This window comes from Lithobates pipiens, unplaced genomic scaffold (genome assembly GCF_037356315.1).
Source record: "Lithobates pipiens isolate NorthernLeopardFrog02 unplaced genomic scaffold, aLitPip1_a1.2 Scaffold_19, whole genome shotgun sequence".
Taxonomy (NCBI): Eukaryota; Metazoa; Chordata; class Amphibia; order Anura; family Ranidae; genus Lithobates; species Lithobates pipiens.
Window position 1 is genome coordinate 407468297 of NW_027507764.1, and position 26801 is coordinate 407495097.

Genomic DNA, 26801 nt, shown 5'->3' on the forward strand with positions numbered 1-26801 from the left:
GTATGCCTCCTAGCTCATTGAACAAGAATTTACCATCTATGGCCAGCCTTAGTAAGCACAGCAACTGTTAGATTGGATCGTAAGTGGAATGGCATTGGTTGTTTTACAGCTGGACCTTTTCTGTTTCTCATCAGCCTTCTATAATACACAGTATAGTTAATTCAGACTGGAAGAGAGGCCAGCCAGAGGAGCCACTAAGGCTTTATTGCAGTGGACAGTACACATGCTAAAAGGACAAGAGAGTAGAAAGTGCAGAGAAATGACATCATCAGTATGATGCTGTTCCTTCACTGACCAATCACCATGCTCGAGATGTGTTTTTGACTTTGCTGCTGCTGGTGTAGGTTGAAGATATGGCTGTGCTGTCCAACAGGGTGTTTAGGCCGACAACACAGATTTACACATTTTGTGGTAGGCTAAACATTTCTTATACAGGAATTAAACACATTTAGGTGCTTGGCTAGAGTTTAGCTTACATATTTAAGCCTGCCTATGAACCAGTAATACCATGTCAGTTTTTTTTTCAGCTGTATGAATTATCCATTTATGCTAATTAGACTATGGGGTTGATTTACTAAACCTGGAGAGTGGAAAATCTGGCGCATGTCTGAAGAGAAGTCAATCAGCTTCCAGGTTTTTTTCTTCAAAGCTTAATTGAACAAGCTGAACTTAGATGCTGATTGGTTACCATGTAAAGCTGCTGCAGATTTTGTACTCTCCAGTTTTAGTAAATCAACCCCTAGTTATACAATGAATTGCATCCCAGAAATGTAAAGAAAATTGTCAGAGTGGTCATAGTTCTAAATAAAACAATCTGCTTTCTTTAACCACTTGATGACCGGTCTATAGCAATTTTACTGCTACAGTGTGGATGAATGAATTATACACAGCAGGAGCCAATCAGTGGGTACAGCGGACTTGAACGGTGGTCTGCCTAAGTAAACAAGGCAGATCGCCATTCTGACAGGAGGGAAGGCATTGATCCCGTGTCTCTGCAAAGCAGGGACTAGGATCCATGTCTTCTACTAGTAAAAGCACCTCTCACACTGTAGTAAAACACTGGCTAGACACACAGTTAACCCTTTGATCGCTTCTCATGTTAACCCCTTCCCAGCCAGTGTCATTAGTACAATGACAGTGCATTGTATTAGTGTCACTGGTCCCCAAGAAGTGTCAAAAGTGTCACTTAGTGTCCAAATGTTGCTGCAACATCGCAGTCCTGCTATAAGTTGCTGATTGCCTGGATCGCCTCCATTACCAATAAAAATAAATAAATATATAAATAAAAATATCCCATAGTTTGTAGATGCTATAACTTTTGCGCAAACCAATCAATATATGCTTATTGAGATTATTTTTACCAAAAATATGTAACAGATTACACATTGGCTTAAATTTATGAAGAAATGTGATTTTTTTAAAAATTTTAAGGGATATGTTTTATAGCAGAAAGTAGAAAATATTGTTTTTTTCTGGCATTTTTTGTGATCAGAGGTGATAAAATACCACCGAAAGAAAGCGCTATTTGTGGGGGAAAAAAAGGATATACATTTTACTTGGGTACAGCCTCGCATGACTATGCAATTGTCAGTTAAATGTAACGCAGTGCAGTATAAAAAATCTTCCAGAGTTGAAGTGCTTACATTTTAAAGTAATTGCAAATTCCCAAAAAATTATTAGCAACAATAAATATTGCTGAACACTGACTCCTGAAAATGACAGAGAAATAAATGTTGTTTTACAAATATTTTACACGTTTATTTTAAACGTTTATTGAAGGGCCATTGTTTGTCTATGCATTTATGATATTCATATTATGATATTTTCACTGAATAGATGCTGTTTGTTTTTCTAATCAGTTGCAAGACTTAACTCAAGAATTGTACAAAAATGTAAAAATAATCTTAGTGGGTAAGCACTTAACAGAGACCTTAACATTCTGAGCAGAAATTAAGTCCTATGCATTTTTTAGTGCGTTTTCAGTTTTGCAGAAACACACTACAGTCAATTTAATATGGTTTCCTATGGATGTAGTTCATAGCTGTGCATTTTATGGAAAGGGCCAGGGACTTTTTTCTGTTTTTTGGTTCCATAGGCTTCAATGGATCAAAAGTGTGTACTGAAAAACACAAAATGTACCTGCAATACGCAAACTGCAACCTGCATAGGTGTGAATCAGGCCTATGACCTTATTTGCAAGAGATAATTACTTTGCAAGTACAGCTTGTTGCTCTGAAGAATTGCTTTTTTTTTTGTTCCTAGAGTAAAAATTAAGCCGGATACAAACTAATATTTTTTTTCATGCAATCCAGCAGGTTGCACAAAAAAAAAAACCCCTGACAGTTCTGGTCAGAGCCGCTGTACTAACCATGTTGTGTTCTGACAGGGGGGTGCCCCCCCCCAAACCGAACACTCCGATCAGCGCTCCCTGCCATTGGCTGAGAGCGCTGGTCAGGAATCGGTTAGCTGATGGTTTTCCAGCATGCACGTCCGACAGAAACCAGCCAACTGAAATTTGGTTTATAACGTACACCGCTGGATTTTGTATTACAATATCAAAAGAAAATTATAATGGCTCAAATTTGTTTACACTTTTTACAAAGTGTATTTGTAACCATTTTTTTACTATATACAATATACACACTTTGCTTTACCAATAAACAGTTGATACATGGAAAATGATTCCCAGGCAGGTATTGGTTAGCTAAAGTGACAGCAGAGCAAAAAAGCTTGCTTTTATACCCAGTTCTCTCTTGGAAACCTAGAACTGAACCGTCTCACAAGGGATGAGATATTGCTCTGACTCATCCAATTCTGTGGTTAATCTCCAACTATTAATTATTGCACAGTATTTTTCAACAGGGGCAGGCTGAAATGGTAATGAAAACAACCTGAGATTTCACCTTCAGGCTGAATAAAATAGTACCACTTACTTTGCCATCTTTTTGTTGCCCTGTGCTAACTTTTTTGCTGCCATCAATTTCCAAAATGTGCAACATGACTCTATTTTTTTTCTTACTATAGTACATTTTCTTAGTTTTAACAATTGCTATGTTTTCGATTTTCCATTGTGAATAAAATATGGGTTTATGAGATTTGCAAATCATTGCATTCTGTTTTTATACAGATTTTACAGCATCCCAACTTTTTTGGAATTGGAGTTCTAATAATTAATATTTATAAGCAATATATTTAATTTAGTGCAAAACAATAAACCAGGAAATTGGCAGCATAACGTAAGGGCAGTGTAAAAAGAAATGGAGGTCTTCTTTAACAGGGATCTGTATGGAATGCTATGCTTGCCAAGAATACAAGTCTTTGAATACATGAAAATTATTCTTCTACTTTTCAATCATTTTGTGAATATATAGAATAACATACTTAATACAAATTCAGATTCAATTTAAGAAATTATAATGCAGATTGTTTTCTTCCTGATAACATGGAACAGCAGCATAATCTTCACTTTTACATCCAGTGAAAACCTATATTGGTGAGAAGGATATTGTGCACACATAGTGTAATGGAATTAACACCAATTCTAGTATTTAAAGATTGTTTCGACAAATACATTTCCAATAGTCATTCATGACATGCATGTTAGAAATTTACTAATAGGAGGATCATTCTATAGCATGTGAAAATACAGCAATGAAGAAAGGTCCTCAATAATGGTGCCCAACTTAAAAAAATTATTGGAAAAAGTGGAATGTTACCTCCCACTGGATGTCTTCCCTCTTTTAATCCTTAAAATGAATCAATTTTAACAGAAAAGGGACACATGGAACCAGTAAATTGTAATGCATTCAGGATAGTCTTCTGAAGAGTCTAAATGACATTGTGGGATTTTTTTTTAATGTTTTTATCAACTGTGGCAAGATTCTCTAAATAGATTTTTATTTGTGATAAACTAATAAAGTCCATTTTGCTGAACAGCCAAGATTTCCATAGGATGGTACATTTCTTTAAGGAAATGATCAAGCTATATAAATTAATATCAAAACACATTTTAATTAGCAGAGCATTGCTACGCAGTTGACAATATTAAAAACAAAAAGCAAACACGAATGCACAAATGGAATTAAAATAAATAGCAAATTAAATGTTCTTTTTTGCATTGTGACACAAGATGTGTCCTGAGACAAGTAGTGTAAATAAGAGAAAGTCCTTACCTCAATAGATCCTTGTTCGATTTTTAAAAGTTCTGCAGCTGTGTGGTCTCTGTAACCTCTGGTTGGACTATTTGGCATTTGTCTTTGATCATCTAAGATTTTCTTGCTAAGTACTCTGGCAGCATTTTCTGACAGCGAGTAACCAGGTGGGGCAGAGAGGTCTTGTTTAGAGCTGACATCACCATATTGATCCCTTTGAAGATCTACAGTTATGTGGATAGGACTTGGAGATCTTCCTCTGCCATCCATGTACATGTCAGGCATAGTTACAAAGTCTTGCCTGGTTTCTGCTGACCTAGATCTGCTGTTTGGCCTCGACACTTTTTGTAAATGGTCACAATTTACTGGGCTGTGGTCAATTATATTAAACAAGCTTGAAAGTCCATCATTAATTGTGGTATGAACAGGGCTTTCCCTGGTTGTCGTTGACCTAGCCCATGCAGATTCACTGAATCCTTTTTGGAGAGTGCCAGAAGTAACACATTTAGTTAGCTGATCTGTTTTAGCAAGTGCTTTCTTCTGCAGTTTTGGAGAACCATATTTAGGAGAACAACAACTTCGTTCAAACTTTGCCTGAACTTTTTCAATAGCTGGAGATATCTGCCTGTTCCTCAGACTACGTGAAGGCGAAGACACAGGAGTAGAAACGCCCTTTGGTGTTAGACACTTGTGTGGACTGCTGGTTACGCTTCGTAAAGCCTCAGTTTGCAAACCAACACTAATTGTTTGAGTTGTTTGTGTTCCTGTACTCTTTAAACCATTGGTCTGACAAGCAATGTCTCTAAATTGAGAATCTACTGAGTTTGACCGAATGGCATTTCTAACAGAGTTAGCTACCTCTTTCATGTCATCACTCAGGTTCCTTGACAACTCTATATTGTGCAGAGAAGATGCAAAGCTGACAGTAGTGCAAACAGGACGGTCCATAGGGTGTAAGTTACCCTCATTAAAGTCTTTTTGGTGCTTATTGAGATCGCATGACCATCTCCCAAATACCTCTGTAGCACAATTTTTAGCATCAGAAACATTTCCCCTGGGTTTGGTCGCAGAAAAAAGTAAATCTGGGTCCAGGTGCTTCTGATCATCATTACCATTGTTTGCAGATTTGTCAAGCCTACGAACCACTGGTGGGCTGTGAAAGACCCTAACCCCCATTCTTTCTGCAACACTGTGGTTTTGAGACAGCTGGTTCTGGCAGTGATCTGGGTTGGTCAAAGTATTTGTTGTCATAGTGACACTCGTGGTAAGGAACCATGAAGATGAGTGGAATGTTTCAGATGAGGATTCAAATTCCATTTTCCCATTTCCAGTTCTATCCCCATATACCATTTTATCACCCTGGCCCACATTATTGTAATCCCAATTCTTGTTAAACTCTTCAATATACTTCAGATCATCAGGAGACAAGGGCGGTGTTAACTCATCCTTGTCGCCAGAAAGATCTAAGTTCTTGTCCGGAAGGAAAGGAGAGCTTTCCATTAATCGATGAAATTCAGACATGGAGGAAACAGACATAACCCTATAAAACAAAGGGCATGCAATTATTAAGTAACAGGTCTCCACTGCTGGAACAAATGAGCTATACAGAATTGCAAACATGCAAGACTACAATAAATGCATGTAAGCTAAAAAAAGATCCATGGCGAAATCCAAAAACTGGGAGCGTGTAAGTAGTAAATTGTCATGCACACAGGTTTCCTATATTTAGGAACATTTAAGAAATACTTACCTCTGCAAACCTCCTTTTTGTGCATCATCCTGCAATAACAAGCAAGACAGTTATAGGCTTATTAATCCAAAAAAGTGTTTTTAAATACAATCAATCAATGTACATTGTTGATTATTTTTCATTATGACAGCACCATACATTCTTTTACATAAATTGTGGGGCTATAATGCGCATTATAAAACACAATATGATGCCAACAGATAAATAATGCACAAATTACTAAAAAGAATTATACATATAAATTATACATCGGAATGTAATTCAATGAAAGTACCATAATCTTTGCTGCATGGCTACATGGATTACCATGAGAATTTATTGATTTGTACAGGGAAAGATACATTCTGTCATAACATCAAATATGACTGCATTCCAAACACTTCAATGCATTGTAGATTGATAGGGCCAATTAAGATTTAAATGAATGTCTGTTTACTTTCTACCAGTGATGTCTGCTGCTAGTGATTCATTATACTAGCATATACAACCTGTGTCAACATATGTTTTTTTCTATCAGGAGGAAAAAATATGGAAAGCAAGAAATCAGTTTACATAAACTTGATGCACCAGTTGTTATTCACTATTTATACCTCCCCTAAATCACTGTGTTTTAATAGCTTAGTGGTGGGTTTATACCAAGTACAGATTTCACTGGTAAGGTGCTTCATCATGCTAAATAGCAAATTTCACTATGTGGCTGTTGTTGACACTATGACACTATGTGTTGTTGTATAGGTGACAGGTTCTTAAAATAAACATGCTATTTAAGCAAAAAATAAGCGTTCATTTATAAATATGATTTTTAGATTGTAAAAGGCATGTCGGCATGAGATTTTGGGGAGATTACCATGTTACAGCTTAAAGTGATTCTAAAGGAGAGGTCCATAAGGTCCATTTTTCTTTTTAATAACAAACATGTTATATTTACCTGCTCTGTGCAATGGTTTTGCACAGAGCAGCCCCGGTCCTCTTTTTTTTTAGGTCCTTTTCCAGTGGTACTGGCTACTCTCCCACACCGGTTGCCCCATAGCAAGCCTCTTGCTGTTTGGGCACTTGAGTAGGCTCACTCCTGAGCCATGCTCTGTGTGTCCATTCACACACACAGAGCGCGGCTCCCACTCTCTCCTCATTGGCTCACTGGCTGTTATTGACAGCAATGGCTCCCGCTGCTGTGTAAGCCAATGAGACGAGAGAGAGAGACCCAGGAGTGCTGCTGCTCTCATGCACATTGCTAGGACAAGATGGGGCTCGGGTAAGTATATAGGGTATAGGGGAGCTGGGGGCTGCACCCAGAAGGTTATTTTACCTTAATGCATAAAATGCATTAAGGTAAAAAAACTTGAACCCTTGGAACCACTTTAATGAGTCAGAAAACATTCATTTTAAGTCAGCCATGCCCATTGTGTTTTATAAAAACCCCTATAAGAAAAGTGGGCAACTCAATCCGTACTTACAGTAGTGATATTATAGTTTGGTAAGTTCTAGCCCTTTCCCACTCTGACAAAAAAATATAAAAAAACTGGCTACAGATACAATTTAACCTTTCAACTTTATGGTATTTTCAAACATAAATAAAATAATTGGAAACAGATTTCATAAAATTATCAGGATGAAGGAAAAACATAAAACATTTTTAAAATGAAATCTCAAAACAAAGAGTTCATTCACAAAGACGTAATAGTTCTGTGCTCTGATGAATAAACGGCACATAGCACTCAGGTATTACCATAAGATACATTCTGTTACTCCATTAGGTAACTGCTTATATTAGTTACAATCCTTTTGCTGTAATGTAAGACTCAGAGCCATACATATTGTGCTCAAACATGGGGCAGCAACAAAAAAGGTGCATTACCTCAGTGGAGAACTTATCACGCTCCAGCTTGTGGGGCTGAGTTAAATCAGTCTCATCAGCAGAATCCAGTGAGAGGGCATCAAAAAAGAGATTTTCAGAGCCACTGCAGCGATCTGACCCCTTCAGCTTAGGCAGTAACTGTTCTTCATACTGCATATCATCGGAGTCAGAAAATGACCTAGCTCCATGCGAGTGCAGCATAGCGTTGGCTGAATATTCAGCCATGCCACCACCATCATGTTGGTCATCAAGGAAGCTATCTGTTCTCCGAGGACTTGATTCCCTTTGAAGCTGAAAAAGTAAAATACAAATGGTAAATAAGTTTCACTTGCACTATTATTGCATTTAGACCCCACACTGGGACGCTTTTCAGGTGTTTTAGCGTTAAAAATAGTGCCTGTAAAGCACCTGAAAAGCGCCTCTCAAGCCACCCCAGTGTGAAAGCCCGAGTGCTTTCACACTGGAGCGATGCGATTGCAGGACGGAAAATAGAGTCCTGCAAGCAGCATCTTTGCAGCGCTGAGGGAGTGGTGTATACAGCGCTCCTCTGCCGCCCCTGTCCATTGAAATGAATGAGCAGCGCTGCCAATGTGCCAGCCAAGCACTTTGTCAGTGCCGCAAACAGGCGCTATTAACCCTTTCCTTGGCCACAAGCGGTGGTTAAAAGCACCCCGTTAGTGGCCTGAAAGCGCCGCCATAACAGCGGTAAAGCGCTGCTAAAACTAGCGGCACTTTACAGCTGATGGACCTGCCGCCCCAGTGTGAATGGGGTCTTAAAGAGGAAGTAAACCCTGATGAGTTTACTTCCTCTTTCATTCCCTGCAAAGGCAAAGCATAATGGACTACTATGCATCGCATAGTAGCCCATTATGTGTCACTTACCTGACACAGGAGCCAGCAAAGTCGCCGCTATCCCCTGTAGTCCACCGCATCCATCTTGTTGGTGGGGTCTCGCAGCTCCGCCGCTGTCATTCGGCGAAGCCGCGATGACGTCACTCCCGCGCATGCGCACGGGAGCCGACACGCGCGGCAGCTCCGTCGCTGAGAATGCCGCGCTCAGTGCGCCTGCGCGCCGCTGTCTACGGCGCATGCGCCGTAGACAGAGGTGCCCATTTTCGGGCAAATATCTCCTAAACCATATAGGTTTAGGAGATATTGCTTGGACCTACAGGTAAGCCTTAATCTAGGCTTACCTGTAGGTCAAAGTGGTTTGTAAGGGTTTACAACCACTTTAATTGCTCACATTTTTCAATGCATATATAATATTTGGGGTAGGTTCTCTCAAGTCTCTCAACAGACTCAGGTGACTGGTTAAATCTCTTAGGAACCCAGGACGCTCTACAATACAGACGTAGATGGGTGCATCTGGGATCCCTGTACACTTTCTTCCAATTCTGTACAGAAATAGGTATGGCTGTCTTATAAAGGGAATGTTCCTGCTGAACCAGCACCGCTTTGGATAGAATAAAAAACAAGAATGCTTCTGTTACCTCCAGTGGAGTCCAACCTCGTTAACATCACTGACCAACATACCTGCTCTACTTTCCTCAGGAATTCCTTTCTTTGCTTTTCCCATTCATGTTTTTCCTTTTCAAATCGATCCAGCAGCTCTCCCTTCTCCCGACTCCAGTTCTTTTCACTCTGCTGTACCTGCCTGCGGAGGTCCACCACTAACCTGTGGCTCTCAGCAAGCAACTTTTTGTGCTCCTCTTTCTCATGACTGACTGTTGCCTTGACTTCGCTGGGGCTCAAGTCTCCAGGCACTTTAGGCCTTCTTACTTCATACTGCAAAAGGAAAACAGACATAAATACAAAAAACTGTAGTCCACATGTTATGTCTAAACTATATATTCTGAACACATATAATACATATAAACTCCAAATATTATGTATTACAAATATGTTTACATTTTTGGGCTACAAGAGCCTAAAGTATTTTGTTAGCTTTTTTACAAAAAGCCCACCTACCCAGAGACTAAAGAATATTGTGACCTAGCTGGACCATGTGGAAGAGCCCACCAGTCCCACCCCTCCAACTATTCTCATTTGCTCCCAGGCAATCCTTTCCTGTTGCTCCTCCCACATGCTATTCTTTCCTTCAACTCTTCCCCACTTATTCTGCTTTTTCTTTCCTCTTCATTTGGATGCCCTTGTGAACATTCTCAAATTTCTCTTCTTCCCCCCATTCCCCTTTTTTCCCTCTCACTATACCACATATAAAAGCCTAGTACACACGGGCCAAATGTCGGCCAACATCAGCCGGTTCAATAGAAACCATCCAACATTCGGTCTGTTTCTATGGCAGCTGGTCCTACAGAAGCTGGCCATTCGCCCACCTTCTATTGAAGGCTCCTGATCGAAAAAGGTCAGCCGAACGGCTGCTAACCGGAATGTTCTGGTCGGCGGTCCTTAAAACTTTAGGGGGTCCGGGTTGTGGCCAGTAAGGGTAGAAAATGTACTGGGCCCAGTATCGGTGAGAATACACATTTCCTCAGGGTTTGTGGTCAGGAGGTGGAGGAGGAGTAGTGCCTCATCATTGGTATTAGTAGGAGTTATAGTACCCCATCATCGGTATCATTGGAAGAAATAGTGCCCCATTGTTATTGTCAGTGAGAGGAATATTGCCTCATTTCATTGTCAGGAATAGTGCTCCAAGGGGCCAGATAAAGGCTAAACAAAGGCCCCAGTTTGGAGACCCCTGCTCTAGTGCCTGGTAGAAAGTGTAGTCCACCTGCCCCCAATTACCTACGCCGACCTCTTATTTATTCATTCTCTAAACACATGCACATCTAAATAAAAAGATAAAAACATTTATGGTTAAAAAAAAAAAAAAAAAATCGGGTGAAAAATATTTCCTCTCAAAGGAAATTACTATTATAAGTCTTGGTTCACACTGCAATGATTTGGCATGTGATATTACATGTCAAAACGCATGCCAAATCGGTGGCTATTGCCGGCAATGGCACCGTCTGAATTGTTGTGACACCGCACCGATTCCCAAAAGTAGTTTCTGTACTACTTTTGGCGGGGTGGACATCTGTGCAGAAAGCTGCACCGATGTCTCTGAAATCGTCCCCAAAGTTGGGACTGACATACGAGAATGCAATTGTGCGAGTTCAGCTGAACTCGCATGATTTCATTCCCGCTGTCAGTGTGAACCTAGGATAAAGCTATTTTGTGCCACAGGATCCTGGGACTTTTCAACATTTTGAATAGGCCTACTGTGGTTAATTAGGGATACTACTATTGTAACAAGCAATGTTTCATTATGCCTTTTGAACATGCAACACATTAACGGGAAAGAGCGATGACTGTAAACCACATGAAAACGAATAAGGCGGAAATTTACAAGTATAAAATAACAAGGAAAAACTACAGTCACAAGCACATAAGCAACAAGATTAAAAAGCAATATCCCAAAATACAGTGTACTGAGAGAGACAAAAAAAAAATCCACAAAACCACAGAAATAGGGTCAAAGAACAGCAACAACTTCCAAAAAAAAAGTATAAAATTACACATTTATATTAAAGTGAGGTGTTTGTGGCATGAGCAATAACACAATAAAAGAATGGTCAATAGCTGTGCACAGAGCAGTTGAATTGTATGAATCAGATATCATTGCTTCCCTATGTTGGTGGAAAGAACTGGTGTGATGGTTTTCTGGAAAACACTCTGGAATAGGAGGATTATATTTATTATCATAAATACAGTATATTGTATTGGGTATCTGAATACACATTTTGGAAGAATACTGGAGAATAAATATTGCAATTCTCTGGAACTCCAAACCTTATATAATCTTACCAATCCCCCTTACGACACATCGCAAGTTTTCTCTAAATATATAATTTTATTTATTAGCTCAGTGAGTTAAATGTTACTCTAATGATCATGACACATCTTTTAATTAAAAAGAAAAAATGACTTCACAGTGAACACTGCATATGGTAAAAAGGCAGGAAACATGAGATCACACTAAGCAGACACTGTCTGTCTCAGTGAACGCCCTAGAAACGGATTTATAATCCAAACATCACATTAGAGGTCAGAATTGGCATGAAACAATCTTGTTCCAGATAGTGAAGTGATATTGCTCATCTTTTTTCCACATATACACAATTAGAGCTGTCAACAAAGTGAAGTGCCCACTAGGAGCCATTATAATGGCACTTGTGTGAATGGATGACTATTAAGCCACTTGGTGTGTGTGTGCATATATTATATTTATGGTCGTGGCCCTATGTCCGAGGGAGATGTGGATCACATAAACACGCGACAAGACTTACAACATAAATAGACCTGAAGTGTGCCTTGGTGGTCTGGTTGGTATGCCAAGAAAAGGAGGCATACCCAAGGTTAGTAATGGGTAGATTATGAAGAGGGATGTGCTAAGAAATGCCCTGAAAAAGGGAAGGGCGGGAGGGTATCACGCACTGGAACCGACAAAGAGCATTGCAGCAGCAGTGTGACTGCCGAAGCCGCTGACAGTAAATTGACTAGGTCGTAGGAAATTGTAGAAAGCCTGGTGGATGGCCACTTGGATGACTTGGCTGGGCAAAGCCCCAAACGGAGAATGAGTATGGATTTCACACATATCCTTGAAGAGGGCACTCATGATAGGTAGGCGTTTGCCACTGACTATTGGTTGGTGCTTCAGTATGCCCCGTAGGAGAGACTTGACTGCATGGGCCGAGAATACTGAGGGCTTACCGGGGCCCTGTAAGGACAGGAAATGCTGGACGTCGGCTAGGTATAGCCTGATAGTGTTGTGAGAAATGCTAGGATGTGTCTAACGTTGCCTATCGCTGCTCCAGGACAAGAGGCCAAAAACTTGCGGTAAGTGTTCCAAGCAGTGCGATAAGCCTTCAGTATGTTGCGTGCTCCAAATGGATGAGACGGCGACCCCATGGACAGTGAATCTTATAATCAGTGAAGCCTATGTTGAGTGATATCGGACAATGACCATCAGCGGCTCGGAAGCTTGGATTTACAAATGAATCGTATGTTTGGCAGAAGGAACTTACCAATGTACTGTGCTGAATGCTGTCGGGAACAACAACTGGGAGGCAGGTTTTTTACGAAAGGGATGCAGGATAGGAAGCCACCTCTGCACTGAGAACCAAGCTACCGAGCACCGCCAATGGCACGGTTCTCTCACCTCCCCCAGCGGCGAGCTGCTGCCTATCAGATAGCATCTCTCTTGCTTTGCTCCTCCACACTCATTGGAGTGCTGAACTGTGAATGGGTGGGGAGTGGCCATCTCAGTGGCTTGCTGAGACTGCCATCAGTCCAGACAGATGGCAAGTCCAGACTTCCCAAGTCGGGATGATGCGCTGCCTGGTCTAAACTGATTCAAGTGACGTCAGCGGAGAGCGGACTTCAGACCGCTCTCTGCTGAAAACGGGTCACAGGTGTGCAAAACCAACTGCACTCCTGTGACCATAGCAGAAGCCCAGCCTAAAAAGCTCAGGCTGGACTTCTCCTTTAAATAGACAAGAATCAAAGAAAAATCTCCCCAAAAGGAATATCGGTGGAAATAAAAGCTAAAAAGAACTTCTAACCTTTCCAAGCAAAGTATCCGAAACTAAAGCATAAAAAGCAAAAAAGTGTTAGTAGGGTCCATTAATGATAACATTTTGCTTGTTTGGACAACAGTACTTCTAAAATCCATATTAAAAAAAAGTAGTGAATTATCTAAGGCTCATCAAGAATATATGTTATATATATTTGTTATACAGGATTTATATAATGCCAACAGTTTGCGATGCACTTTACAAAATATAATGAGTCATAGAAAATGATTTCTATAAATATTAAGCCATGCAAAATACCATTAACATTAATCATAATGGAAAATAAAAAATTATCTTTTTAAACCTAGAAAAAAAAAATCTATATAATTGGGTGCCTATTGCTCATAGTGTAATCAATTCATCTGACTACTTTTATTGATAATTCATATATTTGCATGCACCTGTTTCTTTATACTTGGGTGTAAGAGTTATTAGAGTTTGATTGCACTCCAGAGTTTTGAGTTAATTTCATTACACGGCTGATTGACAAAAACCTTTAAAAAAATTTGCAGAACAAATGCTTTCTGTAATAACTGACCAGTCACTGCTGCTCTCTCTCCTTGTGGAAGGTGACTGGTCTTGTGTCCACCCCCTGTAGTTTTCTGCAGGGGGAGGACCTGATGGGCCCCTCCCACAGCTCTGCTATCACCATTGTTTGTACAAGGTAATATCTGGGTTTGCAAAGGCATTATTTGGCACACACACAGATTGAAAATAAATTAAATTGATATCCTTTATGGCTATTGAGGAAGATATGTAAATTAATATTTTTCTGCCTGGAGTTCAGCCTTAAAACACAATACCCCAGGATAATTAGTGCTTATCACCTCATAATTCATGTAATTACAGACTAGAGACTGCATGTTATCACATACAAGCTTTTTGAAAGGATTTATTTGGTAGTTCAGTGCACTTTGGTTTGAAGCACAGAAATGAGGTTAATCTCTATTGTAATCTATATTTAATCTTGCTCTGTCTCACTAATCTTTTCCCTCTGGGTATATTTGTACAGGCAGCCACAGCCTAGTTGTTTATGCGTTCAGATTTACATTGCAGACGCAGAAGGTTTTCAATTTGGTTTCTCTTCCTTATAACTACTTTTCCAAAAAAAAAAAAAATGATAATATAAGTAGATGACATGGGGGGTTACTTACGAAAGGCAAATCCACTTTGCACTGAAAGTGCACTTGGAAGTGCAGTTGCTCTAAATCTAAGGGGTAGATCTGAAATGAGTGGAAGCTCTGCTGATTTTATCTCCAATCATGTGCAAGCTAAAATTCTGTTTTTTATTTTCCTTGCATGCCCCCCTCAGATCTACAGCGACTGCACTTCCAAGTGCACTTTCAGTGCATAGTGGATTTGCCTTTAATAAATAATCCCCATAGTGTATAAATCTGCAACTAAAGCTGACCATACACCAATACAATGTACGTCTGATTCCTGCTAAATCTGGAAATATTTGTTCCATGGGTCTCTCAGCACCGCTCAGATCAAGAAAGGAGAGGAGCTGAAAACTGTTGGCCCAACATCACCTGCATACAATCAGACGCATCCATTAATACTGTTTGCATGGACGGGAATCAAGCAATCTTAAAGGGATTGTAAAGTGAATTTTTATTTTTTTTTTAAATAACAAACATGTTATACTTACCTCCACTGTGCAGCTCGTTTTGCACAGAGTGGCCCCAAACCTGCTCTTCTGGGGTTCCTTTGGCAGCTGTCTCTGCTTCCTCCCGCAGGTGCTTCTCATGTACATGCGAGCTCCCTCGCATGGTGAGAAGCATCTGCGGGCGCGCTCCCGTGATACAGCCGGCGGCTATAGCCGCTCGCTGTATCACACAGCCCCGCCCCCCGGCGCTCCGCGTCAGTGGATGTGATTGACAGCAGCGAGAGCCAATGGCTGCACTGCTTTCCATCCATCCACTCCAGCCAATCAGCGGCCAGGCTGAACGGTGGAAAGGACATCGGGGTAAGAGCGCGGGACATTCGAGGGGTGAAGTAAGTAAAACGGGGGGGGGGGGGGGGGCTGGGGGCGCAGGCACTGTTAGATGTTATTTCACCTTAATGCATAGAATGCATTAAGGTGAAAAAACATTAACCTTTACAACCCCTTTAATGTGTATGGTCAGCTTTACTTTGTTGAAGAAATGTATAGAATGGGATAAAATTACAGAAGAATTAGAACTCGTCAAGTTTTTTTTATTGCTGTACTGCTTTCTCCCCATTTGAGAATTTAAACCTTTATATCCTGTGGCCACTGGAGATATTGGTGATGGGAAATCAAATGTTCACAGTTGTCACCAGATCAAGAGATAAGGGTAAATACGCCAATGGGGACAACCCTATTTTATTAATACATTTCTAAGAGGGTAATTCCCCTCATTTTGTAGAGACTTGTAGCAATGTCTATGAGATAGGAAGTGAAGGGATTTCTCTTCAACAGGACAAATAAGTAAAAAGAATGTATCTGAAAAAAAAAAACAATTTGTACTTATTGTAAAATATGACTCACAACTTTTTCCTTGAGGTGTCATTCACACTTGTGTTTTGCAGAAACGTGTTCAAAATCATGCGCCTTCCAGAAACAAGTAAAAATGTGATGCTCTTTTCCAGATGCATGGCAGTGCCATTAATTCTTTATGGCACTGCCATGCATCTCGTTAAACCGTGTGCTGTCGCACGCACCAAAACGCATGGCAACACAGGACAATGCATTTTGTTGTAGTGCAATTTTAAAAATGGGTCAGGCACTTCTTTTGTGCATTTTTTGCACATAGGGCAGCCCACTAAAATTAATTGGCTGCCCTAAACGAAATGTGTGAAACGTGCAAATAAGCGCATGAGCTCTGTTGCACCTGCGGAGGTGTAAACAAAGCCTTAGTGTCAATACACAAAGCTGTATGGATGATTTTACATGTGTTTTTTAATTTACTTCATAGCAGTTAGTGCACCAAAATGTTCAATTCACAACTAAAAAATTTCTACATCAAATACTTTTGCAAACCTCTATTCTCCCCCATCAATCTGACTGCAATTCCCAACCCGTAAAGGATAAGTTCCCCTTTGGAACATATTACATGTGTATTTAGGGTGGAACGTGTAACATGTTCCAGCTCCAGTTCCCCCTCACCTCCCCTCAGTGTGACAGGAGGATCTTCTCCCTGCATCCGCTGTCAGAGTTTGAAAAAAAGCATGGCCATGTGAAACTCCTCCCACACAGCCACCTCATTCATTTACAGAGTTCCGTGAATGAATGTACTACAAGTTGGCAGCCGACAGCTTGTAGTTCTCAATAAACTGCAAGGGTGATGGTTAGCACTCTTGTAGTTCATTGATTCTTGTTGCAATACAGTAACTGTCTGCCCATACAGAACAGGCAGAGAGCTGTACTGAATGTCTGCAAAGATCCTGGCAGAAAAAATCCTAAATGCACATTTTTTTTATCTGCAAAAAGATTTTTTTTTTTTTTTTTTTATAAAAGGTGAATTTAGCCTTCAAAGTAAAAGCCATAAGTTGCTGTGTAAATACAAGCTCTGGAAGCTGGAACCTGCTGCTGTAAGAAAAAAACATCTGACATAGTGTATGTCAACACCATTCAGAGGCAAAACTAATACAAGGTAAAGCCAAGTACTCACTGCCCAAAAATCGCCAGGAATGGGGCAATGTTCGGTCAGTGTGTACAGCAGTCCGTCCGGCAGAAGCCGGTCTAACGACCAGCTTTTGTTGGAGGGACATGCTGGAATACCAGCATCCTATCAGCCACTGGCTGCAAGTGCTGATCAGTATATTGGGGGGGAGGGGTTCCCCCTTTTCAGAAAGCAATAGCACAGCAGGAGAGATCACCTTGTGTTTGTATGCTGAGGTTTTTTTTTGCATTTTTCGTTTAACTTGCTTAAAGTGGTTGGAACAATAAAAAAAATGTAAAAAATAAATTAGGTCCTGTTCCTTTAAGTAATGCTGTATAGCACAGGGCTTGTGCTGTGTAATTTTTCCCTTCCTATATTGTAAAAAACCTGGTTGATCCTGCCAGTTCCTGTGTCCCCCTGCCTCTGCTGACCACGGTAATCATGGCTGCTGTGCCCCTATTACCGTGGTCAGTTTACATGCCTCCATCATCTGCAGCTCTCCTCTGTCCTCTCTCTCTCCCCCTCCTTCCCTGTCATCATGAGATTGCCTCCTCTGCCCGCCCCTCCCTTTAAAGTGATTTTACATGTATCCCCTCACGTCATGCTGCCATTCACTACAGCCAATTTGTTTTCTAAAAAATGAAAAGGCTAAATACCTTTTGTCACACTGCAGCTGTGAGGTCAAGTGATCCCCCTGTGCTGGCCAGTCCTGATCTATGGAGAGAAGCAGGAGGGGCCGAGATACCACTCTGCTGGCCGGGTGACATCACAGGAGAATCTTGGCACCTCCCGCTTCTCTCCACAGGGGGCTCATGTGACCGCACAGCTGCAGTGTGACTAAAGGTATTTAGCCTTTTCATTTTTAAAAAACAAATCTGCTGTAGTGAATGGCAGTATGACGAGCAGGGATACATGTAAAGTCACATACACACACATACTTTACAATCACTTTAACATTGCTACTATGTATTTTCTCTGCTTCATCCATCTGCAGATCAAAGGGATATGTTGCGATCTGCATATGATGTCAGGTAAAGCAACCTTACATGCAAAGACTATTTTATTTATGAATACAATTTGTCATTATTTAACTATATTTTGACCCTTAGTTTACCTAATCGGCTCTTATAAATGTCTTTCCCTTTTCCATTCAACTATTATTTTTGTTTTTAAAAAAAATGTATTTCTATTTTATAGCCTATTAACTTTTTTTTTTGGTCTACGGGTGTGAAAGCGGACGTACTTTAAAAATGTATCTGTGTTTTCCTCAGTAAATTGCTAGCAAGGCTGTGCTCACACATTAAGAATTCATAAGATCATGTATCAAAATTAAGCTGATTCAGCCCTGTCTGTGTGTAGCCCTATCTGTTCAACAGAAAATCGTTAGACCAATAAACACATTTATGGACAATTTAAATGTGACTACTCACTTCCGTTGACTGTTTTTCTTTGTGTATATTCTAAAACATAACACTATTTCTTTCTGTTCAATGGTGTTAATATATTTTGCAGTTATTGGTAAAAACAATGAGCATGCAATACATTTGGTACAAAAAGAATCATTCAGGGTTTGATAAAATGCAAATGAGCAGTTTTTTCCTTAGGTTACCTGCTCCAGACGACACCTTAGCTCTGTCCCTTCCATCTCCCAAGTAGCTCTGTCTTCTGCAAACTGCTGCTGAATTTCATGTCTGTCCATGGCTTCATCCCGCAACTCAGATCGGAAATCATCTACTAAGCCCTTTAATGCAGCAAGGAGGCGATGATTTTCACTTGCCTATAAAATAAAATACTTAATGATGCTAAATACTTAATTTATTTTTTTTAAAACATGCAATTCATGAAAAGCGTGTATTAAATAATCAGGAGCATTGCATATTACGGTAAATGAAATAGTTAAATTGAACACATTTTCATGTCCGAAAACACAATGAAATTCTATGGCAGTGCAAGATACATAGCCAGGTAAACATGCGCATCGGATTATATGAAAGCAGTGCCTATAGCAAGATACTGAGAAGTTTTCAGCAAGCTTTTGCAAAGTAGCGCAAAATCTTACTTAAGCCTGGTAGTACTGAATGATACTTTAACGACCTGAGTACCAGCCTGTATATAGCCCTTTATTACCAGTTTTTCAGTTTTTAGTGTTATGATGGTGTGATTGACAGTTACTCGGTCATGCAAGAGAGTACTCAAATTAGTTTTATATAACTTTTTTGAGACACAGAGCTTTCTTTTGGTGGTGTTCATTAACCAGAGTGTTTTTATTTTTACTATGTAGAGGAAAAAAGACTGAAAATGCTGAAAGGAAAAAACATTTTCCTTACTCTCTGTTATAAAACGTAGCAAACAAAAATGCCAGAATTATTTCTTATACAGTGATCATCAAAAAATAAATAAATCGATTATCAACCCCCCCCCCCCCCACGAGAAGTACAGTTACTAAGGTGAGATTGTACTGCTCTAAAAGAGTACTGTCTACTTTCTAAAAAGAGGCCACTATTTGTACTGTTCTGGCATTTTGGAGCCTCAAGAAATGAGATGTCAGTGCATCAGGGTTGATCTTTCAAATACATATAACATAGTTTTTAGACCAACTTTCACACAGACTAAATAATATACACTGATTTGGGCTATTGCTCCCAAAGAAATGTAGCAGACTACATTTTGCCTTAATTTATGAAGAAACATTATTTGTTTGCAACATTTTATAGAAATTAAGAAAAAAATAGTTTTTTCAAACGTTTTGTTCTTTTTTTGTTTATACAATAAAAACTTAAAAAACTATTTGTGATCAAATACCACCAAAAGAAAGCTCTATTTGTGAAAAAAAATTGTATAATATTAATTTGTGTACCATGTTGCATTGCCAAGCCCAAGCAATTGCCAGTTAAAGAAGCACAGTGCTAAATAGCAAAAAAAATCTCCTGGTCCTGAAGAGGGTAAATCCTTCCAGAGGTTCAATGGTTCATAATAATAATGGTTCATAATAACCAGTCACTCTGATTCAGAATAAGTATGTAATTAGTCTGGTGAAACAAAGAACAATTTCTTCACAGCAACATTAAGGATGAAATTGGCTACAAAGTTTGTTAAAATCTCTGCAATGCACATTGATCACCAAAAGGGGTTTGTTGTTTTCTCAATAAAAGTGGAGTTTTATTGCAAAGGCAAGAAGAGGACTCCATGTTGTAGTATTTAAAAAATATCCACTTACAATTGAAGAAACAAACACACAGCATATACACAGGAGACTTCCGGTCTCGGCCGCGACCAGACGTGATGTCACCACTGCTCCTTTCCCTTATCATCACACATTTACTTCATTACTGGTATTATTATCAGCTGGTCTATTTCATGCATTGTATTATATAGTTGCTATTGTTGCACAGATATTTATTTGTATATATATTTTTTTATATTTTTATGGATTCTTGATTTAGTCATTTTAATTATTCAAGATTTTCCTTATTTTAAGGTTCTAGTAAGCGCCACATTTTTTATTTTTCATTTCTGTTTAGTGCGAGTACACTGTTTTTTTGTTGGCAGCTACTATTTCTTTTATATTCATTTCACCTACTGTTATGTGGTTTGCACATTGGTATATTTTTTACATAGGTTGGAAAGATGTCATGTGGGGATGTGCTTATCCCTGAGCAGTTAGTGACTTTTAGAAAGTCGCATTTGCATAGCATTCACAGGGATTCTGACAGCAGCAGGCTAATATGTTGTGCCTGGAGCACTGCAGCTCCATTACTTTAATTGATTTTGCTTAGTGTAGTTATGGTACTTTTAACATTATTGTTTAATATGGCATATTTATCAGTGAATATTTATAAAACTGTCATTTAGGTTTCAATGGACCATATAAAAAAATATTAGCATTGACCAGTGGCTGTCATTTCATTTCACAAGACTGTTTAGCCTGCAGTGGCAGCCCAAGTGGTTCACTAGGGCCACAGATGGCCCTTGGGCCCAAAAAAAAATATATTTCCTGACAGCTCCAATTCAGCCTACCACTGGGTATGCCCCAACCATGCCCCCACATGCAGGACCTCATAAGTTTGACTCCCTCTCCCAGGCCAACATTCTTTTCTTTTCCTCTTAACATTGTAGGACCTTTTTCTGTTCCTGCATCATCCCTCCCTGGTTAGCTAGTTAATTTTCAGTGGTAGGCTGACATGAGGCTGTCAGGAAAACTGAAAATTGTATATACTGTATACATTGAATTGAATACGTACCGCAATTTTCCTTTCCTGACAAGCGCCAAGTCAGCACAAACTCTCACCCAGGTGCGGAAATCTAGCTATGTAACGCCGGCTGGGCAGAAGAAGTCACATTTATGAGTTAGGTCCTGCACGTTGGGGTAAGGTCGGGGCATACCCAGTGGTAGGCTGACATGGAGCTCATCAGGAAAGGCAAATCGCGGTAAGTATTTGATATTCAATTTTGCATTTTAAAGTATTCATACAGAGGTTTGTAAAACTATGTCCTGGGTATGTCTTAACATGCCTTACTGCAACTTTCAGGAAATATATAAAGAGAAATAGATCTCATGCACCAAAATATTATATTGACATAATTTATAACCACTCTGTACGCTGCTGCTAATCTCTTTTAATGACAACGTATAATTACAGTTATTGTGGGGATTTATTATAACCAGATGCCGTGTGAACTATAATATGATATATGAATACTCACTGAAAGGTTTTCTTAAAAAAAAATAAAAAAATTTATTAGGACTTTTTAAAACCATGCCGGTAGCTATGAAGATAAAGATGTTGCATAAAATGGGCTGTACTATTAAGTCATTGTTTGTTGGGAAATGTTCCAGTACTTTCACAGATATTTCCATTACCATAGCAAGCTGTAACCTGCAGGAAAGCCAAAACATATGTGATACATCTTATTTGGCTTACTCAATAAATTTTAGTGCAAGCTCTCAAGAATACCGCACTTCTGCTGAAGTATACACTGGTTATTTATGGCATTAAAATGTTTATTTTATGAGCAAACATTTTTTCAGCCACGATACTGGGCTAAAAGAACAATGCTGGGCTTTCTAACAACAAAAGCAGACCATGCTAGGCTTTCAAGTAACACAAACACTGTGGTTGTGGGTGGTCAGTGGGAGTTGGGTTAACCTTAAAGTGGATGTAAACCCAATGTCATCCTTTCTAAACTACTGCCATAGGGGTTATCTATAAGGATATACATGCCTCCTGCATGTATCTTTACCTGTCAAATGTCTCCCCTCTGTCTGTTATGAGACCCGAAAAACTGCAGATTCTGTGCGTGGGTCTGTTGTCTGGAGCTCGGTGGGTGGAGTCGTTATGTCAGTAGACTCCCCACCCACCTCTACAATCCCCTTGTCAATATGCATTTTCTCATGTGTATTTCTTACACTGAACTTCTGCTATGATCTCTAACATCCAGTGAAAAGACAGGAAAGTAACCACATGACTTCAGCATGCCCAATTATGCTGAGGTGGGGAACATCCAATTCTGGCAGAGCAGAAGAAGAAAGGAGTGGGAGGGAATTAAAAAATAATGCAGATCTCTTAGGCTAGTGCACGAGATATGTAAATCACTCACAGCAAGGGGGAGGATTTGACAAAGTTTTTCTCTGTTTGTCAATATTTATCTCACTGAACAATAAAAGAGGATTGCTCGGAACAGTATTAACTCTTTGTGGCAAGACTGGGCTCAAATCATAGGAAATCTTATACTCTACATTATGACATCAAAAAAATTATAATAATTCGGGTTTACATCCACTTTAAAAGCATTACAGGACATGTTTATGGTTGGTGCTCTGCTATCAACCCCTTTCTATAGGCAGGGTTGAAATGGGACAGGGTTGATGAGTAGTAATTTAGATCTACTATGCGCATTCAGTCACACTTGTGTGCTCCATCATGCACCACAGAAGCACCATAAAAAAAAAAAAAGCAATAGGCACAATTTTACAGCAATGCCACCAGGGAAACCAGAAACTTTAAGGGGACATCTGCTTTAGAATAGAGAGTAAAAACAGAAGACCACTTTAATTTAACTACTGCATTTATATTATGAATTAGCACTGACTTTTACTTTAAGAAGGTACTGCCTATTAGAAAAGGAGGCAATTCTGTCAGTTGAACCATTCAGGTCTATTTGTAGAATAGCAGCTTCAGAAAGAGTCTCCAGAGGGCTTCTTCTCTGGTATAGGACTTGACACAATCTGGCTGCAGGTGGATAATATAAAATATTTATATGCAACATTACATTTGTTTTACTTTTTAGCACTGAAAGCAATAGGCACATACAAAGCTATACAATTCCTTTAGTCTCGGTTCACATATGCAAAACGCACCACCCCCGCTGCGGAGATATGTGAACCGGCTCCATAGAGAGCCTGTCAAAATGGTGGATTGGTACCCGCATCCAGTTTACAATGGTGTGAACCCAGCCTTAATGTTAAAAAGGAGCATCAAATGTGTAAATACTGTAACAGCTCCTGTAAGGAGAAACTGTTACATGCACGGCACAGGTAATCTACCTTTTCCAACAACTTTATTGATGCAAGTGCCGGGGGAGGGGGGGGGGGGGTTATAATTATTTTTGAACTTAAGCTGTAATCTGTCGGGTAGCAAACGTCATCCCTTCCAACTGATCATCAATCAATCCCAACTCAATCATTCCTGCTTGGTGATAGCGCTGAAGACAGGCAAAATCCTGTTGTTACCTATAAGTTCTGCCCTACTCTGACCATCCTTATTTTTCTGCATTTTTATCATAACTTCAGTCTTATGTAGGGACAACAAATTCAGATGTAATCTACCTTATAGTGTCTTTTCTTGGGCAGCTGCTACAAACTCACCCAGTAATATAGTTTGCATAAAGATGTATACCTGGCAGGGAGGTACTACTATAAATAAACCGGATTGGAACTACTGTGGCCTTTACACAGACATCAGCACTTCTATCTGCTGAGTCAACCCTTTAGCAATCTGTCTGTCACTAAAAATACTCTCCACCTAATGGAATTCGTATCTGATTTGACACCAGCGAAAAGCGATTCACATTTTAATTGATCTGTCTAGCAATAACTCTCAGTTGGCTCCACAGAAGGGGTTTGAGTCATAGAATACATTCAAAAGGTATAAAACAGATCTAGAGCAAGATTTAGCTGTAGGTGCAAATACATTTAAAATTCAGGTGTTATAACGTTTTCTCATGTTGTAATTTTAGAAAGCATGTAACGCTTTTACTTTGAAGTTAATAACTGAAGTGATGATACAGTGCTGATTACTGAACAGAATTCTTGCCAGTAAAATCCCTGTGTAATGAGCTCTAATTTTACAGATTTGTGGAAATATACTTTTCTTTTGACTGTTCTAAAACTGGATATGTGAGTAGGCTAAAAAAGCCCAGGTAACACTGCCACAAGTTGGGTCAACAAGATTGTAGAAGTGCTGAACTATGCTGTAAAACCACCCACCATTGTCTTACTAGTATGATGTCTCTACTTTCCTAACTGATAGGCTGCTTCTCCCAATACAGCAACCTAGTAACTCCAAACAGGACAGACTGGAGAAAAGTTGGGGCATCACACTGGTTAACACTTCCGCCTAGCAGCATTAGGGTTGTTGGTTTGAACACCAACCACGGCATTACCTGCCTTGAGTTTACATGCTCTCCCTGTGCCTGTGTGGGTTTCCCCCACTCCAAAGACATGCTGGTAGGTTAATTGACTCTAGATTGTAAGCTCCTTGAGGGCAGGGACTGATGTGAATGTACAATATAAATGTAAAGTGGTGTGTAAATTGACAGCGCTATATAGGTACCTGTAATTAATAAATTAGGCTTAAAACCTCTGTTGGTTTACTACTGCTGTCTATGCCCATGTCGTTACGATTTCCTGTCCCAGTGACTGTAATTAATCAGTGGAAATCTCCCAAGTGGTGAATCAGACAGCAGTAAAAACCAAGAAATCCAGGGCTTTTATTCAGTGGGAACACAGTAGTTTTGGCACCTCCAGCACTTAATGTATGTGCTGGAAAAGGATGTTGGTGAGGCTGCTGATGCTGGCAAGGGGGGATCTATTGTCACCGGGGGTGTAAAGTTGCCGGAGAGGATTTACTGTTGGGGGAGGGTCTACATTTTTGCTGGCTTCTTGGGGGCCTAATGATGCTGGCTGCTGAGGGAACTTTTATTGCTTGTTGGGGTTACTTGTTGCTGGGGGGTGGGGGTATATTTTTGCTGCAGGGGATCTAATTTGCAGATTTTTTTACCATTAACAAATTACATTCAAAATTGCTTAGCGTCACAAAGTGATGAATGGTTCTGTATTTTCTAAAGGGGACAGGCACAGAGAAGGTGGGTGGGGGAGGGGGAAACAAGTAATGGTGTTTGGAGGTAGTAAGGGGGCAGACATGGGGTAAATTGGGGGGGGGGGCTTACCTGCACCCATTCTTTAAAGAAAAAGGTCCTGTCTAAAATTATGTAAAAGTTTTGCTCAGAGTCAGTGGCGGCGCACATTTTTTTTGCGGGGGGGCGCAAACAAACTGAAAAATTCTGAAAAATGCAGCCACTATGCCCATCATATGCAGCCACTGTGCCCATAATATGCAGCTTTTGTGCCCATCATATGCAGCCACTGTGCCCCCCCCGCCGTCTGACTGCCACTTTCCCCATATCCTGGTGACGGGCCAGGCAACGGGTGACAGAGGCGAGCTGTGGGACATGCAGTGGGTCAGGCAACAGCTCCTGTATCCTCCCGTGCATCTCTTCTTCCATTGCGTTAGGCGTCCAATCGGAGCACCTGTGCCTTCAGCCACTCTGGTGGCAGGTATTAGACCCGTGCCTCCTTATTGGCTGAGGTGCGGTTCAGTGTTAGAAAGGCAAATATTAATTTGCTTTTCTAATACACCTGGGTGGACTGCGAACGCAATGTTCTCTGCTCCAAGTCCACCTTTTTTGAAGCCTATTATAGCCTATGGCTCTAATCAAGTGCTTCAAGAAAAAAACTCTGTCGCTGTAATTCAGGCACCCAGCGTCCAAAAAGGGTCCGGGCGCCTGAGTAGGGAATGGCTACAGCGGCCATGGATAGATTTATGCAATGCATAAATCTATCTATTTAACATAGAGGGGGTGACAGAGGGGGCAGCGCTCATGCGCCCTTAATGGACGCACTGCCACTGCTCAGAGTTCTACACTAATCTGTTTACCAAGGTGCAGTGAACAGAGTTTAATTTAAATTGACCTAAAAGGTATATATGGGATCAATTTATATGTAACCATGGTAGTTTGCACCGTACCTGTGTTCACATTAGAAACTAAATACAGTGCCTTGAAAAAATATTCATACCCCTTGAAATGTTCCATATTTTTTAATGTTAAAACCAAAAACGTAAATGTATCTTATTGGGATTTTATGTGATAGACCAACACAAAGTAGCACATAATTGTGAAGTGAAAGGAATGATAAATGTTTTTCAAAATTCTTTACAAATAAATACCCGAAAAGTGTGGCATACATTTGTATTCAACCCACTTTACTCTGATACCCCTAACTAAAATCTAATGGAACTAATTACCTTCAGAAGTCACCTAATTGATAGAGTCCATCTGTGTGTACAGTTGTGCTCCTAAGTTTACATACCCTGGCAGAATTTATGATTTCTTGGCCGTTTTTCAGAGACTATGAATAATAACACAAAAACTTTTCTTTCACTCATGGTTAGTGTTTGGATGGAGCCATTTATTATCAATCAACTGTGTTTACTCTTTTTAAATCATAATTACAACAGCAACTACCCAAATGACCCTGATCAAAAGTTTACATACTCCAGTTCT

At 40.0% G+C, this 26801-nt stretch overlaps 1 protein-coding gene across 7 annotated transcripts in view; it reads right to left on the reverse strand.

The window, feature by feature from the left end:
• MTCL1 (microtubule crosslinking factor 1) overlaps nt 1-26801 on the reverse strand; it is a 222075-nt gene that overhangs the window by 16873 nt on the left and 178401 nt on the right. For all 7 annotated transcript variants that reach the window (XM_077492468.1, XM_077492464.1, XM_077492467.1 and 4 more), the window contains 5 exons: nt 18568-18735; nt 9290-9541; nt 7757-8047; nt 5902-5930; nt 4173-5691 (listed from right to left, as the gene is read on the reverse strand). In XM_077492468.1, coding sequence (XP_077348594.1) covers nt 4173-5691; nt 5902-5930; nt 7757-8047; nt 9290-9541; nt 18568-18735 — 2259 coding nt within the window. The remainder of the gene's footprint in view (nt 1-4172; nt 5692-5901; nt 5931-7756; nt 8048-9289; nt 9542-18567; nt 18736-26801) is intronic.